At 44.0% G+C, this 26,246-nt stretch overlaps 1 protein-coding gene across 1 annotated transcript; it reads right to left on the minus strand.

The window, feature by feature from the left end:
• Positions 1-445: 445 nt before the first annotated feature.
• Positions 446-24,722, minus strand: SERPINI2 (serpin family I member 2). The gene is given in 10 exon segments (XM_059731864.1): positions 446-481; positions 3,998-4,089; positions 4,828-4,925; positions 11,494-11,545; positions 11,548-11,707; positions 11,789-11,975; positions 13,605-13,798; positions 13,800-13,843; positions 22,075-22,194; positions 24,713-24,722. Coding segments are annotated over 10 exon segments (993 nt in total).
• Positions 24,723-26,246: the final 1,524 nt, after the last annotated feature.

Genomic DNA, 26,246 nt, shown 5'->3' on the forward strand with positions numbered 1-26,246 from the left:
GGCATAAGAAAGAACTTCTTTACTGTCTGAGCCCCCAAGGTCTGGAATGGCCTGCCACTGGAGGTGGTTCAAGCACCTACTTTGAACGCCTTCAAGAGAAACTTGGATGTTTTTCTCCATGGGATCCTATGACCCCAGCGGACTTCCTGCCCCTGGGGAAGGGGGCTGGACTTGATGATCTTCTGAGATCCTTTCCAGTCCTAATGTCTATGAAATCTATGAAATCTATGTGGGTGACTGGCCAGGGTGCTGTGCTCCCCCCCAACTGCCCAGGGTGCCATGGCTTCCATGCACCAAATATGCATACACATATATGAGCAGATGAGGCCCCTACCCACCTGCCTCTGCGTCTGCCTGCAGCATCGCCACTGACTTGTAAGGAGAGGGAGCCCAAAATACAAGTTTGCCCTGGGCACCATTTTTCCTAAGGCTGGCTCTGAACTCGTCAAAATATTTCAGGTTCCAGCAACCATCCTTCAAACTACAGACAAACAGAGAAGTAGGTGTAAAAACTGAGAAGGATATTTAGGCCCCAAAAAGTCCTTGGCAACATCATAAGCAAAGGAAAAGCAAACTGGAATGAAAAAAAGGAAAATGTAATATATTTGGGGTGGGAACAACATTGATTTTAAACAGGTTCTAAGTATCGGATACTATATATAACGTAGTCTAATCTGCAAATTAAGTCCTCAGTGTAGAACTCACTTTAAATAACATGACTGGTAGCTATGAAATTTTGCTTAAGGACTCATAGCAAATCCACTGCTTTTAGTACATGAAGTGATACATACTAGGCCCAATTCTCCTGTCTTATACTACTGAGAACCAGGAGTTAAATTAATCAGTTACAAAGCCAGTACACATGATACAGAGTTTATGACCTAACTAGTTTTTGTTAGTATTTTATTGCATATGTTAATAAAATAAAATCACATCTGAAGTAAATCTGAAATCCCTAAACAAAAAGAATTAGTTTTATGAGCAAGTTTTTTTTTCTAAAATTTAAATGACAATTAAAAATTATTCTTGGTGAGGAAGCTAAATATGGAAACATGGGCCCTGAAGTGGCTTCAGCAGCTTCTACTCTACATAGCAGTAGCACTTGGAAGGATGTACCATTGCTAGACACATACTGTTAGAGGGGACAGAAACAGTAAATGAGGAGCAGCAAATGCTACACACTTTAGAAAAGTGGATATAGCCAGGAGCTCAAAAGCTGACCTTTGACATGTATGACCAGAAGGAAGGGAGACACATGGGCTAGAGACAGATATTCAAAAAGCCTAAACCTGAATCGCTTCAATCTTTGCAGGTTAGTCTAACCTGGCTAGACTGAACCACTTTGTAACCTCACAGACATCCCCTCTGGACTGAGAAAATACAAGCACATGTCTGTCTCCCTAGTACCGGGAGTACTACAGCAGTCCTCGCTTCCCTTCCACAGAGCTGATCTGAGGGGGACATGGCCAGGCACCGGCAGGATGCTCTTATTATTCCCCCCGCTCCTCCTGAGCAGCCCAGCAGGGAATGTTTATCACCCCTAACTCAGTGCTTATCAACCCATTAAAAACACAAGGCCTCTCTCCATTAATTAATTGAGCTCTTGTTAGGAAGGACATTAAGCTACCGTTTGATTAGCTCCAAAAAGCCTGTCTGCCTTAGTTGTCCCCCACACCATGGACCGTAGTCAGCATGTGGTCTGCTAGCTAATGCTGAAGTGTTTGCATAAGGCAGGGAGGAGGGGAGGAATAATCCCTGCTTAGCAGGGAGAAGCCAGACAGACCCTCTGTGCCTGCAAGTCTCTGCCAGAGCTGCAGCCAGGGAGCAGAGGGGAGGGGCCAGCCCTGCTGTGGAGCAGAGAGCCCTGCCCAGGCCAGAGAGCATGCTGGGATGCTGGGGGAGTCTGGTTTATCTTAAATCAGCAAGAGGTCTGAGAGAGACATTGCATAAACCAGTTTGACCCAAATCAGTTAAATCTGATACTACATTTAACCAGGTTTATCTCAAACTTGTTTCAGCCATTTTCAAACCAGTTTATGTGCAATGGACATCTGTTCTGTTACAGGTTTAAACCAGTTTCTGATCACTTAAACCAGTTTATGTGTAATGCCTGTCCCTAGCCATGGTCATCACCTCAACCTCCTATATCTCCATATTTGAGATAGAATCCAGTAATCCTAACAATCCAGGGATTCCAGGATCTTGTATTAAAGAAGATCCATTTTCTCATAGATTCATAGATGCTAAGGTCGGAAGGGATCTCAACAGATCAAGTCTGACCCCCTGCCCTGGGCAAGAAAGAGTGCTGGGGTCAGATGACCCTAGCCAGATGCCTATCCAGCCTTCTCTTAAAGACCTCACAAGGAAGAGGAGAGAACCACCTTCCTTGGAAGCCCATTCCAAATTTTGGCCACCCTTACCATGAAGACATTTTTCCTGATATCTAGCCTAAATCTGCCCTCTGTCAGTTTGTGACCATTGTTCCTTGTTACCCCAAGAGGACATCTCCAATCCTTTGCTGTGCCCCCCTAATGAATTTGTAGGTGGCCACAAGATCACCTCCCAGCCTTCCCTTGTGGAGGCTAAGGAGGTCCAGGTCCCTCAGTCTCTTCTTATAGGACTTATCCTGTAAGCCCCTAACCATACAAGTGGCTTTCCTCTGGACCCTCTCAAGTCTATCAACATCCTTCTTGAAGTATGGTACCCAAAACTGAATGCAGTACTCCAACTGCAGTCTGACCAATGCCACATAGAGGGGAAGTATCACCTCCTTGGATCTATTTTTCATGCATTTCCTGATGCATGATAAAGTTCCATTAGCTTTACTGATGATTTCATCACACTGTCGACTCATGTTCATCTTGGAGTCCACTACAACTCCGAGATCCCTTTCCACTTCTGTGCTGCTGACAGGGTCACTTCCCAGCCAGTAGGTGTGCTGGCTATCTTTGCACCCTAGGTGCAGCACTCTGCACTTGTCCTTGTTGTACTGCATCCTATTGTGTACTGTCTACTTTTCTAACCTGTCCAGGTCTACCTGCAATCGTTCCCTACCCTCTGGAGTGTGCACTTCACCCCACAACTTAGTATCGTCTACAGACTTGAACAGAGTACACTTCACACCCACATCCAAGTCACTGATGAAGATATTGAAGAGTACAGGTCCAAGGACCGAACCCTGCGGGACCTCACTATCCACATCCTTCCAGGTCATGCTGCAGAAAGACTGAGATCTAGATACAAAAATAGTTTTAGGGCATCTATTAGAAGCCTTGACTCCCATTGAAATCAACCAGCATTTAGGTGCCTAACTGCTTATCAGGATCTGGCCCTGGATACTTCTGTCTTTCTTTGTCCCCAGTGCCCCAAGCAGAATGCAAGACCATGCAATTTTTAAAACAATAGCTAACATTTGTGGGATAGAACAAGAAAAAATATCTGAAATTCTGAAACTGGGTATTGTATCAAACTCCTCTAAAAAGGAAACAAAATCATTACAATTGATTTCATATCAGTGAATGTATTGATAAAAAGTCAAAATAAAAAGCTGCTTGCAAAAGTTTCCTAAAATAATTTATTTTTCATCCCCATTGAAGTAGGATTCAGCCAATGAAAAACAGGTGTCTGAATGCAAGAGTACTGAATAAACACTAACAGTGTAGCCAAATATGTGGGGAAAGGGATTCATTCATAGATTTGTAGATGTTTGGGTCAGAAGGGAACTTAGTAGATCATCGAGTCCGACCCCTTGCCCTGGGCAGGAAAGAGCACTGGGGTCAGATGACCCCAGCTAGGTGCTTGGCTAGCCTCCTCCGAAGTCCAGACATATAGAAGCCACTCCTTGGCTAAAATTTACATGTGTAAAACAAAAAGATAAAAAATCACATCTGCTGGTGTACTCAACCTTTATTCAAGAGCCACTCACATCAGGCTCAAACAACAGATCAGAACAATAAGACCATTAATGCATCCTGTGAGACTGTGCAAATATATATACCTTATGGGTGGACACTGCAGCTTCACTACCATCTTCATTCACCTCAGTAGAAACTTTTTGAGTGGCTTCTGAAATGTATAGGTCAAGTGACTCTAATGGGGAAATTGGCATACATTCAATATTGGGAAATGAGGGTTTATGCAAAAGGTTGAAGTAATTAGAAGACTTTTTTTGGTGTTCTTTTTCCAACTTTGAGTATCCCAAAACATAGTGATTGCAAGTTTTCCACCGGCAGACATTGATGCTGAATGAGTTAGAGGATGAAGGAGGGTGAGGGCTGCTACAAATGTATGTAGACCAGCTATGTAATATTAAAAAGTGGTCTCCTGGGAACCCTGGGTGCTAAGAGATGTTGATATTAATCATATTCTACATTAATGTAAAAGAAATTGCCCTATACATTCAGGACCTCATCATGCTCTTTGTTAACTCCAGATAAGTTTTACCATCGACTTCAACAGTCTATGGAGCTGAAGGAAACAGAAGGGGTAGTGACAGAAAGAGAGCCTTTGTGTTTATCTCAACACTTTTCAAAAGTGACAGGTCTACAAACATTAAATCTTATAAGTCCCACGTGTTTGAAAAAAACCCCATTGAACTGCTCTCTATGCCTTGAGGTGAAGCCAAGAAGAAGCTAAGTGATGTGGAGTGAAAAAAAACCTGAGGGTTTTTTTTGTGTGAATATGTATTTTCTAAGCAACCAATTGGTTGCTTTTTGAGTCCAAAATGGGAAGCACATAGTTAAAGTGTGTTATTATAAAAAGTGATAAAAATTGAAAACTGAGCTAAAAGTGTCATAAAAGCAGTTTCATCATTATTAATCACCACACCTGTTATTCCAGGAAGGTCGCAACCACCATTAAATATCTCCGTTACACTGAGAGAATGCAGACTTTCTTTGAAGTCCATTTTCTGTTCTATTTTAAATCTGTAGAAATTATAGGAAAGAAAAAAGACCTGTTCTAAGAGGATCAATATTTTTTCCAGCCAATAAATGTTTAGTAAGAAAGGCAGCAAACCTATTAGAGCAGGGACAGGAGACAGGAGACTTGTTCTGCAATTGATTCACTATGTGATTTTGAGCAAATTATTTAACCTCTCTCTAACTTGGTTTCCCAATCTATAAAATGAGGATAATGATATTTACCCACATTTTTTAAAGGATTCATAGAGCTATAAATGAAAGCTCAGTATAAGTGCTATACTGCTCTATTTCGAAATACTATTGGAATGAGGCCGAACCAACATTTAAAAGAAGAAGCCAACAAAAGGAGACATGACAAGATGCTATGGTCATGAGAAAAGCTTATTCCTCAGTGGCGATTAGCCCATGAAGTGAACATTCTTGTGGATTTCCTTTGACAAAAGGCTGCCTGTAAATGCAGGATACCAGACTCAATAGCTTTGGAGGTCTATTACAGTCATATGTTCCTATATTAATCTTTAACGTGATTTTTCAAACTACTGTTACAATATATAGGCCATGCGTCCAGTTTTGGGCTCCACAATTCAAAAAGGATATGGAGAAGCTTGAGAGGGTGCAGAGGAGAGCCATGTGCATGATCAGAGGTCAGGAAAACAGGCCTTATGATGAGAGGCTGAGAGCCATGGGACTCTTCAGCCTGGAAAAGCGCAGGCTCAGGGGTGATCTGGTGGCCACCTATAAATTTATCAGGGGTGCTCATCAGGATCTGGAGGAACGTCTGTTCACCAGAGCGTCCCAAGGGATGACAAGATCAAATGTTCACAAACTCTGCCGTGACTGATTCAGGCTGGACATAAGAAAGAACTTCACTGTCCGAGCCCCCAAGATTTGGAATAGAGTGCCGTTGGAGGTGGTTCAAGCACCCACTTTGAACACCTTCAAGACACATTTGGATGCTTATCTTGCTTTGATCCTATGATCCCTGCTGGCTTCCTGCCCCTGGGGCAGGAAACTGGACTCGATGATCCTCTGGGGTCCTTTCTGGCCCAAATGTCTATGAAATCTATGAAATCAGACCAGGAGGATGAGATAGATAAGGTTTTCCTCAAACAGCTAACAGAAGGTTCCTAATCATAAGCCCTGGTTTTAATGGGGGACTTCAATCACCCTGACTTCTGCTGGGAGAACAATACAGCAATACAGCAATGCACAAGCAATCCAGGAAGTTTTTGGAGAATGTTGGGTTCAACTGCCTGGTACAAATGTTGGAGAGGCCAACTAGGGACCGTGTTCTTGACCTGCTGCTCACAAACAGGGAAGAATTGGTGGGTAATGTGGAAGGCAACTTGGGCAGCAGTGACCACAAGATGATTGAGTTCAGGATCCTAAGGAAATGAAGGAAGGAGAGCACCAAAGTAAGGGGGATTGATGAGAGCCACTTCCACGTAGTAATCCCTGGTGACGTCTCCGACGGCCAAGAGCTCCCAAATCGACAAAAATGCCAAAGCGCACAAAGATAAAGATATGAACACCATTTTTGTCATATGAAAGAAGCAGAGTAAAGACCCTGAACTTCAGAAAAGCAGACTTTGACTCTTTTAGCATGATCCGCTGGGAGGCCAATCTGAAGGGGAAAGGAATCAGGGAAAGCTGGTTGTATCTTAAAGAAACCTTAATGAGGGTGCAGGAACAAACCATCCTGATATGCAGGAAAACTAGCAAGTATGGCAGAAGACCAGCTTAGCTTAGCAGGGAACTCTCAATTTGCTAAAAAGGAAGCTTACAAGATGTGGAAACCTGGACAAATGACTAGGGAGGAGTATAAAAGCATTGCTCAGGATGTTGGGATAAAATCAGGAAGGCCAAGATGCAACTGGAGTTGCAGCTAGCAAGGGACATCAAGGGTAACAAGATTTTCTACAAATCTGGTAGCAACAAGAGGAAGATCAGGGAAAGTGTGGGTCCATTACTGAATGGGGAAAGCAACCTAGTGACTGATGATACAGAAAAGGTTGAAGTACTCTGTGGCATTTTACCTGGGTCTTCACAGGCAAGGTCAGCTCCCATGGCTGCACCTGACAGCACAGTTTGGGGAGGAGGTTAGCAGCCAACAGTAGTGAAAGAACAGATTGTGGACTATTTAGAAAAGTTGGATGTATACAAACCCCTGGGTTCAGATGTTATGCACCCTTAGGGGTGTTGAGGGAGTTGGCCAATGTGATTTCAGAGCTGCTGGCCATTATCTTTGAAAACTCATGGTAACTGGGAGAGGTCCAGGATGATTGGAAAAGGGCAAATATAATATTGATCTTTAAGAAAGGAAAGAAGGATGATCTGGAGAACTATAGACCAGTCAGCCTCACATCAGTTTCTGGAAAAATCATGGAGCAGGGCCTGAAGTAATCCATTTCTAAGCATTTGGAGGAGAAGGTGATGATTAGGAACAGTCATCATGGATTCACCAAGGATAAGTCATGCCTGACCAATGTGATTGATTTCTGTGACTGGCTTTATAGATATGGGGAGAGCAGTGGATGTGATATACCTTGACTTTAACAAGGCTTTTTATATGACCACCCATAATTTTCTTGCAAACAAGCTAAGGAAGTATGGGTTGGATTAATGGACTGTCAGATGGCTAGAAAATTGGCTGGATCATCAGGCTTAAGGGGAAGTAATCAATGACTCAGTGTCTATTTGGCAGCTGGTATCAAGTGGAGTGCCCCAGCAATCAGTCCTGGGGCCAGTTTTGTTCAATATCCTCATCGACCATCTGGAAGATGGAAGGGAGTGCACCCTCAGCAAGCCTGAAGATGACACAAGCTGTGGGGAGTAGTAGATATGCTGGACGGTAGAGCTAGGATTCAGAGAGACTGTGAAAAATTGGAGGATTGGACCAAAAGAAATCTCATGAGGCTCAAGGAGGAGAAGTGCAAAGTCCTGCGCTTAGGATGGAACAATCCCATGCACTGATATGGGTTGGGGACCGACATGCTAAGCAGCAGCTCTGCAAAAAAGGACCTGGGGGTTACAGTGGACGATATGCTGAATATGAGCCAACAGTGTGTCCTTGTTGCGAAGAAGGCTAATGTCATACTGGGCTGCATTGGTAGGTGTGCTGCCAGCAGATCAAGTGAAGTGATTATTCCCCTCTATTTAGCACTGGTGAGGCCACATCTGGAGTACTGCATCCAGTTTTGGGCCTCCCACTACAGCAGGGTATAAACAAATTGGAGATTGCAGTGGAGGGCAAGGAAAATGGTTTGGGGGCTTGGGCACATGACTTAAGAAGAGAGGCTGAGGGAACTGGGCTTATTTAGTCTGGAGAAAAGACTTGGGTGGGGAGAGGGTTAACAACTATTTGAAGAATGATTCCAAAGAGGATGGCACTAGACTGTCCTATGACAGATGACAGAACAAGGATTAATGGTCTCAAGTCGCAGCAAGGGAAGTTTAGGTTAGATATTAGGAAAAACTCTATCACCAGGAGGGTAGTAAAGCATAGGAACAAGTTACCCAGAAAGGTTGTGGAATCTCCATCCTTGGAGGTTTTTAAGACCTGGCTAGACAAAGCCTTGGCTGTGATGATATAATTGGGGATGGTCCTGCTTTGAGCAGGGGGCTGAACTAGATGACCTCCTGAGGTCCCTTCAAACCCTAATTTTCTATGATTCTATAAAACACATTTCTGGATTGAAGGTGGCTAAAATAGCCATTTTAGGGACAACTTCCAAGTCAGTGTTCAGACTGGGTGCCTCTACATGAGATGCTTACTGCAGAGTTGCCTAATTAGCTGTGCAGTAGAACGTCACCCATCTACATGTGTGGTGCTATTAGGCCAGAGTAAACCAATGAACTCCACCATGGGATACCACTGCCCAACACAAGTACTAGTCTATGGCAGAGTTATTTACTCCACCACAACACGCATGTAGACAGTGACCCAAGCTGACTGGGGCGTGAGGGTGCTGGCTAGCCGCCACACACTGTAGCACCCTCATGCCCCAGCCAGCCCCTCCACAGCACGTTAAGCCAGGCAGGAGCAGTCTCCAGCTGGCCCACTGACTTCCTGGGACACCTGCCAGCCAGGGCTGCCTTGCCCTGGCTCAAAGTGCTGTGGTCCCAGGCACATGTGTAAACACTGTGCCCAGAAGCAATAAATTTGAGTCCGAACTGCACCAGAGTTTATTGCACCGCCTTAATGTCCACGTGTAGATGCACCCACTGTGTGCTACCACGCAGGACAACTTTCATTTTGTAAGTCAATGGAGAAAGGGAATTCTGCCTTGCTGCTTATATGCTCATTTACCAAGAAGATTATGAAATGGATGTAAGATCACCAGTGCAAGTAAACTAACTCTTTTCTGGATGACTCAGGGTATATCTGCACAGCACAATGTAGAACAATGTGAAGATGCTCAGCCAAGCTCTGAAAGAGCAATGATGGCTAATTAGCCCAAGCAAAGCGCCATGTTAGTCTGGCTCAACTGCTTCTGCCCCTGAAATGATCCCAGATATCTGCACTGCACAGCACTGCACTGCACAAACAGTCCTATGGATTTTAAGGATTACACAGTGTACACAGCAGTAACATAACAAGGGGGCGGGGGGGTGAGTGGGGCACCCCCTTAGAGGGGGTGTCAGAATGACAGCTTCCCAGGGCAGCAGCAACAACCAAGGCAGGCGGACTCTTCACACCAGCAGCAGCCTGGGATTTTACATCCCTGGTGCAGGTAAGACTGATCCTCTCTTTCCCTCCAGGGTACAAAACTTGCTAGTTATGTCTGTGCATAGCTGTAGAGAATCAAATCCAATATGAAGGCAAATACAAATTTTCATTAACTCAGGTAAGGGTAGGTAGGACAGGATGGCACCTTAGAGACTAACTGTTTCAGAGAACATAAGCTTCCATAGGCATCTGAATAAGTAGGTTATTGCCTACAAAAGCTCATGCCTCTCTAAACCTGTTAGTGTCTAAGACCATTTATACACATGCCCTAGGAGTTGGGGGGGAGGGCTTTCATTAAAGAAGCTCTTGGAGGCACTCTAATTAAAACGCTCAGAGCGTCATATATATCAGCGTCCCAGCACTGAAAAATGGCAGCAGGGGCGCTTTATCTAAAGCTCATCAAATAAGCTTTAGTTAAAGCACCCCTGCCACCATTTTTCAATGTGGCAACACTAATACATGTGACACTGAACTGCTGGAGCATGTTAATTACCACACTCCAGCAACCTCAATTAATTACAGTGCGTCAGAGCAGCCTTGCTACACGTGTATAGACACCCTAAGGTGCCCCACCTTCTGCCTAACTTCAGAATGACAAAGCTAACCACCTTTGTGCTTAAGTGGGAGAAAAATCACACCTGTTATCAGTAAGATTCTTCAAGCATTTTTGTACTTTACACTTGCAACGGGCTAGCTGGTAGTGATTTAGCCCAGGGGTTTTGAAAGGGTAAAAGATGATTGGAGGGCTTGGGATTCCCTTTCCTCACCAATCAGGCCCCAGAGACTCACCCTCTGTGTCCCCTGATTGGCCCCTTGGGTCACCTGGAGGGGGATAAAAGGGGCAGCACAGCTGACTCAGGAAAGACCAGCAAAGGACCACAAGGAAGGAGTTTCAAAGAGCTGGCAAGAGTTGGGCCAGCGGGGTGGGAACAGTTGCCCCAGAAGAGCCTGAAGGAGTGGGACCTGCAAGCAGCAGTTGGACCCTCAGCAGCACGGCATGCGGCTGGCAGGAGAGGCTACCCGCTGGGCTCCAGGATCGGCTATGGGAGGCTGTGGCCAGCAGGAGAGGCTCCCCAGCTCCAGCAAGGGTCTGAGCAGGGACCTGAGAGGTTCCCAGCTCTGCTTCCAGCTCCTCCAATAAGCAGCCAGGAAGCTCGACGTGAGGCCGGAGCTCTGGGAAGGTCAAGGCCCCTTGCAGCTTAGAGCAGCACCAGCACTGGTGGCTGTGTGGTAGAGTTTCTGCCTACCGTGTTGGAGATCCAAATTCAAGTCCTAGCTACAATACTTAGGGTGAGTGAAGTGATGGAGGAATTTTTGTTGCAGTGGAAAGGGGTCATTGTGTTTTCCTCTTTCCCCCTGCCTCCAGGTACCTAGGTATCCTATATTCCTTGTTATTTGACGTTTTGTATTTTGTGCCTTTTATATTTTGCCAACCAGTATTGTTTGTTCTGCTGTTTGTGTCTTATATTTTGTTAACCCTGTCTTTTGTCAACTGGATGAATATATCTATGATTGTAAGTGTCTAACCTTTATTGAATCCTGTCCCCTTGGGGCATTGTAATGTCCCCTATCCCCCTGGTTTATACTGGTTATGTTCCCAGTACTGTTCTCTCATTAAAAGGTGTATGGTTAAGTCCCCACTGGTGATCTGGCTCTGCTCTATAGGGGGAAGAGGGTCCCTACACCTCCCACAGCGCTTGTGCACCTGCTTTGATCCCTTGAATTGGAGAGGGGGTACATCTTGGAGTACCGCCTGGGTTACACACTAATCCCCTATTTTCTTACAAGTAGAAGATAAGAGATAAGACAAAATTGCAGAATGCCAACAAGTACATCAAATACCTGAGGAGGCGTATTTCTACATCCACCTCCTGCATTTCAGTAACTAGTCTTTTATCAGATGAGATGTAATTAGTTTTTCTACTTCTAGTAGTCACATCTTCTGAAGGAAGTGTTTAAAACTAAGCTGAACTAATCCTTTTTAAGACAATTTCAAAACCTGGTAGCTCACCTTATTGTCAGAAAAATGGCCTGGAAAAGAAGCAGGAAGTCATGCCTTGCAATAGGCAAAATAAAACTACAAAGATAATTCTGATGATGATTAGACAGACAGGTGGGCAAGTATAAGTTAAACTACAATCTTTGTTCTCAGTTGAAAATACATCATTGGCATCTTTGTTACAGAACCATCCTCTTTCATTAAAACCATCTCCTGCATAGCTTCTGGTCTGAATTTCTGTTTCCAGTGTCCTTTGAAGTAAATAGCTTTCACCAGAACAAACCTACTGAGAGGATCAAATTATTCACTTGAAACAATTTTTTTTTTTTATTTTGCCAATGGGGAAAACAAATAGATGAGCAAAATTCTCAAGCACCAGCTACTGCATCTTAAATCAAATTAACATGAACCTGCAGGTAGCATACAGGATGATCATAAAGGGGTTTCCTGTTTACAAAAACTCGCTTGCACTGCCACATTACTGAAGTGGGTGAGGGTTTTACTATGGACATAACTGCACGCCAGCTCACATCCACAGTGTTAAGAAGGTTGATGGCATAATAAATGGCCATATATGTTCCTGCAGAGTTCCAGATTGTTTTTTTATATCTTTACTGCACTGTGCCTCTGAAGAGCAGATTTTTGTTTAATTTTCAATGAATTCTCCTTTCTCATGGAAAACCTTCATATGACGAATCAAGTGTAAGTGGTGCAGTGTTTCTCCTAGTCTGCTGCATTATCTCACAAGAAGCAGGATTAACAATGGAGTCTGATGATCATTTAAGCATCATCATCTATTTCATTGATAATATCTGATGAAGTGAGCTGTGATGTATGAATGCTTTCAACTTTGATTCATTTAGTCTACAAGGTGCACCTGTATCTTGCTTTTGCATGACTTCAGACTAATGCAGCTAACTACCTCTCTCTATTTCACTGCTAATAATTTTACCAAAACACCCAATTATCATTGTCAAACGTAGCAGCAGCAACTGGAAGGGCAGCAACGCTAGGGCCTTTAGCAGTTGCTGGAGATAAGAAATGAGCCATTCAAATTCCTTTTGCCTCCAAATGTAAAGCAATCCCTGTTCCCAGTATTAAAAACCCCATGAATGACTCCTGAATATCAACCACCTCAGGCACACACATTCCCTAAATGAGAAAAGCTCCAGTTTTCTCCTGTCCTGCTTGCAGGACCTCCACCTTCCCTCTGAAAGCTTCTTCAGTTCAATTATTCACTGTCAGTAGAAACAGCCTTTTAAAGATTTACAGCGTAGGAACAGCATAAAATAAATGGAATTTTAATAAACTGAATAACACAAGGAATAGAGCACTGAGGGAACCTCTCATGGGTCCTAAGAGGCCTATTTATATGGTTTGTGCTGCAAAATTAAGGCTTAATCATGGCCAGGGGCCTAAATTATAATTTTAAAGGGAAGCACATGTAAATTGCTGCCAGCCTAAATAATAGTAGTAGTGTTATTCAAGGATGTGCTGGGCATATGGACTGTTGAAAATGGATAAAGTTTACCAAAATGTATTAATGATTTACAGCTAGTATGAGAAATGTGGCATGTGTTATTGACAGACGAAATCACTATTTACTTTCTATTTGGAAAGGAGTCCTGGCTTCCAGTGTGACAAACCCAGTAGCTGCATAAACAGGCTTAAGTAAATAATTGTATTGAACAGTGGTTCAAGGGCCTGGGAATCAAAACAGGATCATTAATGTTTTCAGAGCAGCTTAGTATTTTTGTTGTCTCTAAGGGCTAGCTGCTCATATGAGCAATGGTCTATAATGGAAAAGAAGTGCTCACTTCCAGATTCCTTTCTGCAGTCCTGCATACATCATGGATCAGAGATTAATTATACTATCAGCTTAGTCTATACATTTAGGGCACTGTGAAGGGGAAGAGACTAAATGGCAAGCAATGATTTTGCAAAAGCTATAGAGAGTTTACCATCTGTTTTGTTTTCCACCCAGGTACTTATGGCTTCTGTGGAAGCTTTTGTGTCTTGGAAATTCACCAGTTTTATAGCAGTCTGAAAAAATTCCTTGTTGCTATGGAGATCCTGTTCTTTCACAATGAATCCTTCTTGAAGGTAGAGGGCATTGGCAAGATTAAATGTAAATTCTTTTTTTTTTTCCTGAGGTGACAGAGACTAGTGTCTGGAGCACAGAGAATTCTTCACCTAAGGAAAATAAATGTTAATAGTAGCATCTTCATTTGAAGAACATAAAACAGCTGTGTAATAGCATCAATATCCATATACAAAATAATCACCCCCCAGAACTTCAGGTACAATAAAACTAAGGCTGCTTTGTAAATGAGCCGCAGTGCACTGAATACTACCTTTTATGCTACCTGTACAATTTAACAAACTGGGACATGGAGTGGAAGCAAGAGTGAAGACCACTCCGAGTAAAGCTTACTGGTACCAAAGCTGTCTGGTAGAGTTGACAGGTAGGGAGACCAGAGGTCCCTGGGAACTGGAGGGCTCCTCCCATGTGCATGGTAGTCTCAAAAACTGATGGCTTGTCCTTTTCATGGTAAACTGTTCCAGGTACAAGCCATGTGCAGATAAAGGGAAGGAAACTACAGCAAAATGTCTCAAAGGGTAAAAGAAATACCATCAGAGGGACAAGGGTTTGGGTTGTAGCCGTGTTGGTCTAAGGACATAGGCAAGCAAGGTTCCTTGGGTGAATTTGATATCTTTTATTAGACCAACCCAAATGGTTGGAGAATAGTTATTAAGCAAGCTTTCGGGTTCAAAAACCCTTCGTCAGGCTAAGGAAGCTTCATTTTGTTCGCATGAAGTTCTTCTGACAATGCATGCATCCAGTGGGACCTGAAAAGGAGGAGCACTGAAGAAAGTGATAACTTTTTTCTTTCTGTGTCCTTTCCCTCAATCAAAACCTTCCTATACCCACTTCCCCAGTTGCCACCAAAGCCACTCTCTCCTCTGGTCATCAGAGTAAAATGTATAATGAAATGGACTCTTCAGCCTTAAAGAAATAAACCTAGCCTTAGTCACTTAAATATATTAAGTGATTCAGAGGCAAATTCTCTATCCTTTCTTTCTCTTGCTGAAATGTACCTTATTCCACAAGGAGTCTGGGTGAAATCTCTTGGAGTCTTCCTAAAGTAAACTCATACTTAACATAAATAAGGGCAGCAGAATCTGGCTCTTTTACTCAGTAAGGTTCTTCAGAGGATAATATTGAGCAGAACCCACTTCGATATAACAAACCACAAACTAAGTCAATTTAAAGACTGTATCAGTGAGATCCACAGGTTTTCTTGATAAACAGCTGAACAATCAAAGTGCTTGACTTTCGCATTCTTTTCAGTATTGGCAACATGTCAGGTTGCAAAGGATTTTTTAAGTCACTTCCATATGTTCACGCTGTCCTTATCTTCCTTGAAAGGTGCCACAAGAGGTGTCGCCCCCCTCCTGACTATAGTTGCATTTTGAAACCCACAGTCTATTGATTATGTATTTGATTTTTAAGCCCTTAGTCCAATTGCATTCCTGGAGCATCTCCACTGAAGTAATTGTCATGATATCGGGGCTGAATTTCAGCCTCCAGGACTTGTTTAAATCTACAGTTTAGCACACTACAATTTCTGTTTTTGCTCTCTCTCATGTCCATGCTCATCTTGTTCTATTTCTTTCCTGTTGTGTCACATCTTTACAACCATGCCGGGATATGAAATCCATTTAGTGTTGTAGCCACCTACTGTCACTGCTCCCTGCTAGTGCCACACTGTAATGAATAGGCATTCTGAAAAGAGCTCTTTTTGCCAATGACTGACAGCATGACACTTGGCAGAGGTTAGTGTGTTGCTTTTCTAATGTAACTTGTCTGTTTAAGTATTTTCTAAAGGGGGAAAAATCCCATAATAGTTAGTAATCATCTGCTTGAATGAATGAGCTTACGTCATATGCTGAAGGTCTGTGAATGTGCTATAAATGCCAGATGTCCCTTTACAAGCCATTATTCTTGATAGTATATGAAGAAAGACCATTATACCAAACAAAGTGTTGCAACACAGTGTTAAAAACACTTCGCATATTTGACTTGATTTGCAGATCAATGATCTGTATTTTCTCCAGATAACATTAAAACTACAAAAAGCTATAAAAGTAGACTTATTGCATTTTCTAGAACCTGAAATTGAAGACAGGCTCCAATTATCTCTGCCTTTAAGCTGTTAAGAGAGTGGGGCTTGTTGTGCAAGATGTAGGAATGATAAAAATCTATTTGCTAAATGATTTTAAAAATCTTTTTCACTGACGAATGGTGTTTTGGGGTTCCTTATATCCTTCCAATGGCTACTTTATAATCTTTTATAAAAATAATTGTTTTACAAATAAGTAAAAAATGAGGTGAGGGGGTGCTAGTTCTGATCTCTGATACTAGTCATGTCAGATTCTGAAAACTATAACTCATTTTGGGAACACTTCACAATTAGCCTCAAAGACTTCAGGGAGGAATGTCTGGTTAAAGATACTGGGCAAAATGGATAAGGGCATTAGAGTCTCGCCGCATGCACTAACACGTTAGCCATGGCAGCATTCTTTAAATTCTAAACAGCTACACCTCCCCAGGTAACAAGTTAACAATTGTTGCATTTAAATATATTAAACTTCTGGTAAAAGGGGAAATAATGCCTTTGGCCTGGATAAGACTGGCTGGAATCCAGACAAGCACTGGTAATACCCAAAATTGTTTGCCATTTAAGGATTATTCAGTGGTCTACAGGCTTGATCATGCCTGGAAAGAAACCAGTAGAGAAACTTCCAGTTATTCAATGGTGCAGGATCAAGCATTGGGTGATATGTATTTGATATCTCAATGCATCTGTCAGTAGACACATGTCAACATTAAAAAGAAATACTGCTCCATTTGGAATCAATCAGCACACGGTACAGAGAGGAATGAGATGAAATTACTCCCTGCTTCCCAGAGGTGGTCCCACCAGCACAGGATTGAAGCCCAGTGATGAGAACCCATCCTACACCTGCAGGCTCCATTAGCTCTTCTGTGGTTAAATGAAGTATTCCTGCCTACAAAATTGCCAATATGATGCCATTCATGAGTAAAATCACTGAAGATATATTTAAGCCATTCAGTTATTGTTGGAGCCATCCTGTCATGGGGGGGTGGACTTAAAGAATAAATGAAAAAAAGCAAGCAGAATTGGGAAGACTGTTGCTCAAGTATAGGGGTAGATTCTCAGTTTATGGAACTTGCCATAGTTCCACTGGGAACTTCTGTAAACCAGTGATCAGTGCTATGATCCTTTAATCTCTGCACCACGTAGTTCCTTGTACCCCCTATTCCTCAAAATGCAATATGACTGCTTTACTTCCTATGCTCAAACTGCAGTTGTCTTTGCGTCACGCAGAGACAGTAGCCATTTGAATCAACATTAATTCCAGTCATAGATGTATAGTTTAAGGCAGGGGCAGGCAAAATACGGTCCACAGGCCGGATCTGGCCTGCCAAGCACTTCCATCCAGCCCATGGGCCCCACAACAAATTGTGCCCTACCCATGTCTTCCACTCACAAGGGTGGGAATGAGGCACCCATGTGTACACCCACCCTCCAAACATACCCTATTGCCTCGCTCCCACCCTCATGGGCAGAAGGGCCACTCCTGGCCAGCATGCAGCTTCTGGGTGGGGCTGCTGCTGCCACCCTCAGGGACCTGCTCCACTTCCCCAGTCTCCTCCTGGCTCCAGGCAGCAGGCAGGGAAGCAGCAGGGGTGGGGCTGCAGCTGGGAGGGAGTGCACAGCGTGGGGCTGAGGCTGGCAGCAGCACAGAGCCTGTGCTCAGGGGGCGGCAGCAGTGCAGAGCTGGGGTGGGCAGCATGGGTGTGAGGGAGGGTCAGAGGGATGTGGGGACCCTCCCACACTCCCCCAAAGTGCACAGCTCCAGCAGACAACGGCAGCACCAGCAACAGCAACAGGTGGGGTGCTCAGGGCACAGTTTCCTGCTTGGGTGCAGCTCTGGCCAGCACTGAACAACACAGCGAGGGGCACAGTCTCCCCCAGGCTGCCTGTATTGCTGCTGCTCCCTGCCACTTACATGTAGTCCATGCACTCACACAGCAAGGAAGCCGCATATTCTGGAGCCAGGTGCCTTCCCTGCCAGGGCTGCGCAGGACAGGAGAGAAGCCCCACAGGCTGGGGCCCATTGCCTTCCCACCCCCCAGGGGAGCACACCTGGGGCTTTACTTCTCTGCAGCGCAGCCCCGGTGGGGAAGGCAATGGTCTCCAGCCTGTGGGGCTTCTCTCCTGTGCTGTGTAGCCCCAGCAGGGAACACATGGGGCTTCCCACCTGTGCTATGCAAGTGAGTGGTCTGCAAATGAGTGGAATACAGACAGTCCCTGGGAGGCTGCACCCCTCACTGCGATGTGCAGCACTGGCTGGAGCTGGCAACGGGGGATGACATGATAGGGGACCTCCAGATCGGTAGCCATTTGGTAGACAGTGATCACCTAATAATAGAATTCAACATAAGACATCGAGTGGGTAAGGTAACTAGTAGGGTGAAAGTGCTAGACTTTAGGAAAGCTGATCTCAATGCACTCAGGCAATTAGTCAAGGACGCACTGCAGAGTAGGAGTTTTGAAGGGATGGGAGCCCAAGAAGGGTGGCTGTGCCTTAAGGAAACGATCCTTCGGGCACAAAGCAAGACGATCCCCGAGAGAGGCAAAAAAGGGAAAGGGGCCAGGAGGCTTCCATGGCTGACCAGAGAAATCCAGGGCAGCCTAAGGGCCAAAAGGGGAGCACATAAAAAGTGGAAACAAGGTGAGATCACTAAAGATGAATATACCTCCTCTGCTCGTGCTTGTAGGGAGGCAGTTAGACAGGCCAAAGCTACCATGGAGCTGAGGATGGCAACCCAAGTAAAAGACAACAAGAAATTGTTTTTTAGATATATTGGGAGTAAAAGGAAGGCCCAGGGAGGAATAGGACCCCTGCTAAATGGGCAGAAACAATTGGTGACAGACAGGGGGGACAAGGCTGAACTCCTCAATGAGTTCTTTGCCTCAGTGTTCCTAAGCGAGGGGCACGACAAGTCTCTCACTGGGGTTGTAGAGAGGCAGCAGCAAGGCGCCAGACTTCCATACGTAGATCCTGAGGTGGTGCAGAGTCACTTGGAAGAACTGGATGCCTTTAAGTCGGCAGGCCCGGATGAGCTCCATCCGAGGGTGCTGAAGGCACTGGCCGACATCATTGCAGAGCCACTGGCGGGAATATTCGAACACTCGTGGCGCACGGGCCAAGTCCCGGAGGACTGGAAAAGGGCTAACTTAGTCCCCATTTTCAAAAAGGGGAGGAAGGAGGACCCGGGCAACTATAGGCCAGTCAGTCTCACCTCCATCCTTGGTAAAGTATTTGAAAAAATTATCAAGGCTCACATTTGTGAGAGCCCGGCAGGACAAATTATGCTGAGGGGAAACCAGCACAGGTTTGTGGCGGGCAGATCGTGCCTGACCAACCTAGTCTCTTTCTATGACCAGGTTACGAAACGCCTGGACACAGAAGGAGGGATGGATGTCATATACTTAGACTTCAGGAAGGCCTTCGATACGGTATCCCACCCCATACTGGTGAACAAGTTAAGAGGCTGTGATGTGGATGACTACACAGTCCGGTGGGTGGCGAATTGGCTAGAGGGTTGCACCCAAAGAGTCGTGGTGGATGGGTCGGTCTCGACCTGGAAGGGTGTGGGCAGTGGGGTCCCGCAGGGCTCGGTCCTTGGACCGATACTCTTTAATGTCTTTATCAGCGACTTGGATGAGGGAGTCAAATGTACTCTGTCCAAGTTTGCAGATGACACAAAGCTATGGGGAGAGGTGGACACGCCGGAGGGCAGGGAACAGCTGCAGGCAGACCTGGATAGGTTGGACAAGTGGGCAGAAAACAACAGGATGCAATTCAACAAGGAGAAATGCAAAGTGTTGCACCTAGGGAGGAAAAATGTCCAGCACACCTACAGCCTAGGGAATGACCTTCTGGGTGGCACTGAGGTGGAAAGGGATCTTGGAGTCCTAGTGGACTCCAAGATGAACATGAGTCGGCAGTGTGACGAAGCCATCAAAAAAGCCAGTGGCACTTTATCGTGCATCAGCAGATGCATGACGAATAGGTCCAGGGAGGTGATACTTCCCCTCTATAGGGCGCTGGTCAGACCGCAGTTGGAGTACTGCGTGCAATTCTGGGCGCCACACTTCAAGAAGGATGCGGATAACCTGGAGAGGGTCCAGAGAAGGGCAACTCGTATGGTCAAGGGCCTGCAGACCAAGCCCTACGAGGAGAGACTAGAGAAACTGGACCTTTTCAGCCTCCGCAAGAGAAGGTTGAGAGGTGACCTTGTGGCTGCCTTTAAGTTCATCATGGGGGCACAGAAGGGAATTGGTGAGTACTTATTCACCAAGGCGCCCCCAGGGGTTACAAGAAACAATGGCCACAAGCTAGCAGAGAGCAGATTTAGATTGGACATTAGGAAGAACTTCTTCACAGTTCAAGTGGCCAAGGTCTGGAACGGGCTCCCGAGGGAGGTGGTGCTCTCCCCTACCCTGGGGGTCTTCAAGAGGAGGTTAGATGAGTATCTAGCTGGGGTCATCTAGACCCAGCACTCTTTCCTGCTCATGCAGGGGGTCGGACTCGATGATCTATTGAGGTCCCTTCTGACCCTAACATCTATGAATCTATGAATCTATGAGCTCTGCCCCTCTGGGAACCTGTGTCCTGAGTGCCCCACCTGCTGCTGTGCCATGGGAGAGTGTAGGGGACGTCCCCATACCCGCCACCCTCCCTCACACCCACACCCTGTCCCTACCCCGCCACACAATATACAAAACTAAGAATTTATTTTTGAGTTATGCAATCACCTCTATATACAGTAAGCAAACACAAATTATGACAAAAATATTTTTGTAATAAAATTAAAATACGTTTTTATAGTAGGTGTTTGACTCTTAGTGTATGATTTGGTTTTTTTCTGGTTCTAAGATGGCAACACTTCCCCCCCCCACACCAAGAAAGTATTTGGGTGGGCAAGGGGAGGGACTTCTGATGGCAAAGGTCAGGGGGTAGGGGTGGGACTTATAGTCCCAAAATGGTAGCAAGGGGGAGAGGCTACTGTCAAGGGGCAGGGCTACCCATGTGACCCTCGCTACTTCACCAAAACTCATTAAATGGCCCTCCACCCAAAATAATTGCCTACTCCTGGCTTAAAGGGTACGTACTCAATCCTGGACCACATGAGCAACAACCGTGTTATACAAATAAGTAACTGAGTATCCAGTGTTGACAAATGAGCAAAGACAACATATACTATAAAGGTCTACCTGAGCCTAGTAGCTCACTGGACTATGGTGCTTAAGGTACTCCAAATCCTATAGCCAATGGCACACAAGGAGTGATGAAACTAGCATTACATCCAGTCACCTTTGACTCCCCAGCCCAAATGATCAGGTGTCCATTTTACAGCTGAATTGGAGTGGGACGAGTTGGTTGCAGCTCCCACATGAATCCAGAGTGAGACTTGAACACTCCCTATGCCTGAAGAAGGGTGTCTGTGCCTAAAAGCATGTAAAGAACAATTTTTCCAACTATTTAGTTGTTCTAATAAAAGATATCACATCTACCCAAAGAACCTTGTCTGCCTATGAGGCATAGAAAGGCACTTAACTGTTTTACCACTGCACCCCCAACAACATATAAACCCCAAGGTGAGCTGTGGCAAACACTCAAAAAAAAGCAACCTATAGTACATTGTCATATGCAGAAAAGACTTGTCCAAAGCACTCAGTAAAAAGCACAAAATAAGTTAATAACATTTTCAGGCAAGAGTCACCTTTGTCTTGGGAACTACTGAGTACCATTGGGTTAAAGTTACAAAACATGCACTTGTCAAATGACAACCTCTGGTGTGACTATTGAGATGCCCACTCAACTTTTGACAATGAAAAAATCAAGGAACAGCAAAAAGGCTGGAGGTGGTAGATCCATCTCAGTAATGGAACAGGCTGCTGTTCTCTTATATTCTCAAAGAAAGAAAAAGCCATGCAATTAGATTGCCAGAGGATCAAAGAAGCTATTGACAGATGTTTTATCCTCTGACCCCTGCCCTCAATATAGCCATTTGTTTTACTAATTAGCTGCGTTCACTGGTGGTTGGTGGTGTATTTGTAACTGTTTCCCTTTTTTAAAGAGAATGTGAGAGAGAGAAAAGGGAGGAAGAGCTAGCAAAAGGGACCAGTGAATACTGACCTGAGCCATATCAGTGATATAAGTGTTCATTCGGACAATCTAGGCACATGACAAGGCTAGGAACACTGTCAGACCCGAGTAGTTTACCCCTTTTTCCTCCCATACTATAGATGACAAATACTCACCATCTTCATTTTCTTGAAGTTTCAGAACTTTGTTTATCTCAAAAAATGCTTTTCCCTTTGCCCCTAACTGTACCATTCCAAGAACCAGAGTAGTACCGAGTGCCGAGTATAGGCTGTTGTCTTAGGAGAAAAGTGAAGAACTTTATAGAGATCCAACACAAATTGTATAGTGCTTTCAACCGTGGGCTGGAGAAAGGACTGCAAGTTCGCGACATTCTGAGAATGGTCAGAAGAAGCCTTTGAAAGAAAGTACTTCTCATTGTAGCACTGTTTACTGCAGTCTACTTTCTCCTTTGAAATATTGGAACTGAAATTAAAAGATAAAAAAAAGGAGAAAAGTGACAACTTCAAAGTACCCCACATGTCTTAAAAAACTAGACAAACCTCATCTAGATTCTTTTTGAAGCTTTATTGCTTAGTTTCTTTATCCTATACATAAAATATACACCCAGGAAAATCAAATTTGTTTGCACCATTTAGAAATGTTACCCCCGATTTATAAGAGAACCTTAGATACGTCATCCCTTAGAGTTAACATCTATACATGAAAGGACATCCATAGTTTAGCCATTATAATGTTGATACAGAAAAACCAAAGTACAAGTTAATATATTTTAAGATTTCTTGCCAGGATAACTGTATATAACTTTGGCCTAATTTTTTGCATCCTTTTATTAAGTTCAGTATTTATTATGATTAAACATTATTGTTCAACAATTATTAAGATAGGAAGATTTCCCCCATGTAGTGAAGTCAATTAAATAATTGATATATTATTTACACAGCTTCATTATCAGACCAAAATACTACACCCCACAAGATATCATTTATAGAGGAAAATGCTATTTTATATAGAGCTGTAAATTACAAACTTTGATCCGAATTTCACACAGCTTAGTTTTAGCATGTCTGGATCTGGGATTTTTGAGTTAGTGCATTAAGATGATAGGACCAATATAATTCCATTTCAGGTCTTGCCTCCCCCAACTAGTTACTATGAGATCTTTGAATATCAGGTGGACAAGGACATATGACAGAAAGAAGGAAGATATTTCCCTAGTGCCAGCTCAACATGCTGTATAATTCTGAACTATATATTAAATGTATATAGAGTCATAGAATTATAGAAAAGTAGGGTTGGAAGCAACCTCAGGAGGTCATCTAGTCCAACCCCCTGCTCAAAGTAGGACCATCCCCAACTACATCATCCCAGCCAGGGCTTTGTCGAGCTGAGCCTTAAAAACCTCCAAGGATGGAGATTCCACCACCTCTCTAGGTAATCCATTCCAGTGCTTCACTACCCTCCTAGTGAGAAAGTTTTTCCTGTTAGCCAACCTAAACCTCCCTTGCTGCAACTTGGGACCATTGCTCCTTGTTCTGTCATCTGTCACCGCTGAGAACAGTCCAACTCCATCCTCTTTGGAACCACCCTTCAGGTAGTTAAAGGCTATTATCAAATTCCCTCACAGTTTTCTCTTCTTCAAATGAAATAAGCCCAGTTACCTGAGCCTCTCCTCATAAGTCATGTGCCCCAGCCCCCGAACCATTTTAGTGCCCTCTGCTGGACTCTCTCCAAAGTCCACATCCTTTCTATAGTAGAGGGCCCAAAGCTGAACACAGTACTCCAGATGTGGCCCCACCAGTGCAGAATAGAGTAGAATACTGTAATGACTTCCCTGAATCTGCTGGCAGCGCTCCTACAAATGCAGACCAGTATGCTGTTAGCCTTCTTGGCAACAAGGTCACATTGCTGATTCATATCAATCTTGTTGTCCACTGTCACCGCCAAGTCCTGTTCTGCAGAGTTGCTGCTTAGCCAGTCAGCCCCCAGGCTGTAGCAGTGCATGGCATTCTTCTGTCTTAAGTGCAGGACTTTGCACTTGTCCTTGCTGAACCTCGTAAGATTTCTCTTGGCCCAATCCTCCAATTTGTCTTGTCATCCACTTCTACATTCCACAGCGATACATCCCTGGTTGTGAGCAGTAGGTCAAGAAGAGCACGGCTCCTAGTTGGACTCTCCAACACCTGCACCAAGAAGTTGTTTCCAATGCTTTCCAAAAACTTCTGGGATTGCCTGTGCATTGCTGTATTGCCCCCACCTGCAGATGTCAGGGTGATTAAAGTCCCCCCATGAGAACCAGGGCCCATGATCTGGAAACTTCTGCTAGTCGTCTGAAGACAGCCTCAACTACCTCATCCTCCTGGTCTAGTGGTCTGCAGCAGACACCAACCATGACATCCCCCTTGTGGCTGTCCACTCTAACCCTAACCCAGAGACTTTTAGCAGGCCTGTCTCCAGTTTCATACTGGAGCTCTGAGCAATCATACAGCTCTTTTACATGCAGTGCAACTCCTCCTCCTCTTCTCCCCTACCTGTCCTTCCTGAACAGTTTGTATTATATTATACCTATATATTCAAAATAGCAGTGAACCTTCTCCTGTTGAGTTTTATTCACATCAGTGGAAGAAAGGCCCATATTTATTAACTTGCCCCTGTTTCAAAAGCTTAGCTAAAAGCAAACATGGATTAAGACAATAATAAAAACACACACCTGACAACTTTAAATGTTTTGTTATGGTATGCTAATAATAATCACCATTAATACATTTTAACTAAAGTGTTAACATATATACTTACTTAGTGTCATACCACTCAACTCTTAACACCAAGACTATGCTTAAAAAAAAAACCAGATTTGCCTTGAAACACAAACAGTAAGAAGTGCAAGGACACAACTACACTTATCATGAAAAGCAGTATGATTAATGTACCAAAACACATGACAGGTGGCCACCAAGTTGATTATGAAAAGCTGCCTTTCTAAAACGTGGCAATATTAATTGGTTTGCCTTGCCTTCTGTAAGAAATTAATGGAGGGAATTGCATTTCAGTTTAATGGGATGACAGTGCACCTCAGAAACGTGACTACTGTTCTAATGTATCTTTCTGAAATGTTTTGAAGCGAGCCTTTGTTCAAAGCAGAGTTATGAATTATACTTTTGAAATGGATACGCAGAAATAATGGAGTTTTCTTCCACATGGGTTCAACTACAACATTTCAAATATACCATCATGCCTAGTAGGATAAGAGGACATGGAGCTACATGCATTTAGCTACATCCTATAGTAAAGAGATGCAGAGCTTTGGGACTTCCCTCTGTTGTGATGAGGGCATGAGATTAATTTGTAATGTACCTTTTAGTAAAGCAACCCCCCTTACTATTCCATGCATGACTGGCCATCATAGAGGAGCATGAAACCTGGTCACCCCCTATCCCAGACCTCTTTGTCCACTCCCTTTCAGGCACATCATTCCCCCAGCACAATGACTTAGCAGGAATAATTCCCCCCATGCATGAAATTGCCATTTTACTAGTTCTTACATAGGGCATGCCAACCTCATCACCAGAAACAATCTCCCTATGGCCCAAAGCACACCAAATGGATCTAGACCATGCTAGGACAAGAAATGTAAAATCTGCCAATACAGCTCCACTACTCCCACAATAATTATACCCCACAATATAACCATCACCAGTTCTTACACCTGAATCCCCAGAAATGTAATACATGTCATCCAGTGCACTAAATGCCTTGATGGAAAATATGTAGGAGAAAACATACAACAACTGCATACCAGAATGGACGCACGTTGAAAATCTATCAAAGACAAAAATATCCAATTACCTGTGGGTGCACACTTCTCACATGACAACCACTCTCTCTCCAATCTCTCAGTCCTAATCCTCAAAGAGAATTTACAAAACACCTTTCGTGGATGAGCCTATGAACTTCATTTCATAAATCTTCTGGATACAAAAAAATCATGAACTAAATACATACGTTGGATTTATGGTACGTTATAACCTACCTGCCATCCAATAACCCCAGATAACCTCTCTACATTTTACCAGCTACATTATATCACCAGGTCAACATTCCCTCCTCCCCCCACACCAACCTACCTGTCTCACACCTATTGTCTCCCATGGCCTCTGATCCTCACTGCCATGCATTTGCATTTTCACTGACCGGAATTTTGCATATTGGCTTCTATTCCACCCAGGAGAACACAAAATGCCATCAGACCCTCCCTATGCCTGAAGAAGGATGTTTGTGCCCAGAAGTTTGCAAAGAACATTTTTTTCTAATTATTTAGTTAGTCTAGTAA

This window comes from Alligator mississippiensis, chromosome 7, assembly GCF_030867095.1.
Source record: "Alligator mississippiensis isolate rAllMis1 chromosome 7, rAllMis1, whole genome shotgun sequence".
NCBI classification, from domain to species: Eukaryota; Metazoa; Chordata; order Crocodylia; family Alligatoridae; genus Alligator; species Alligator mississippiensis.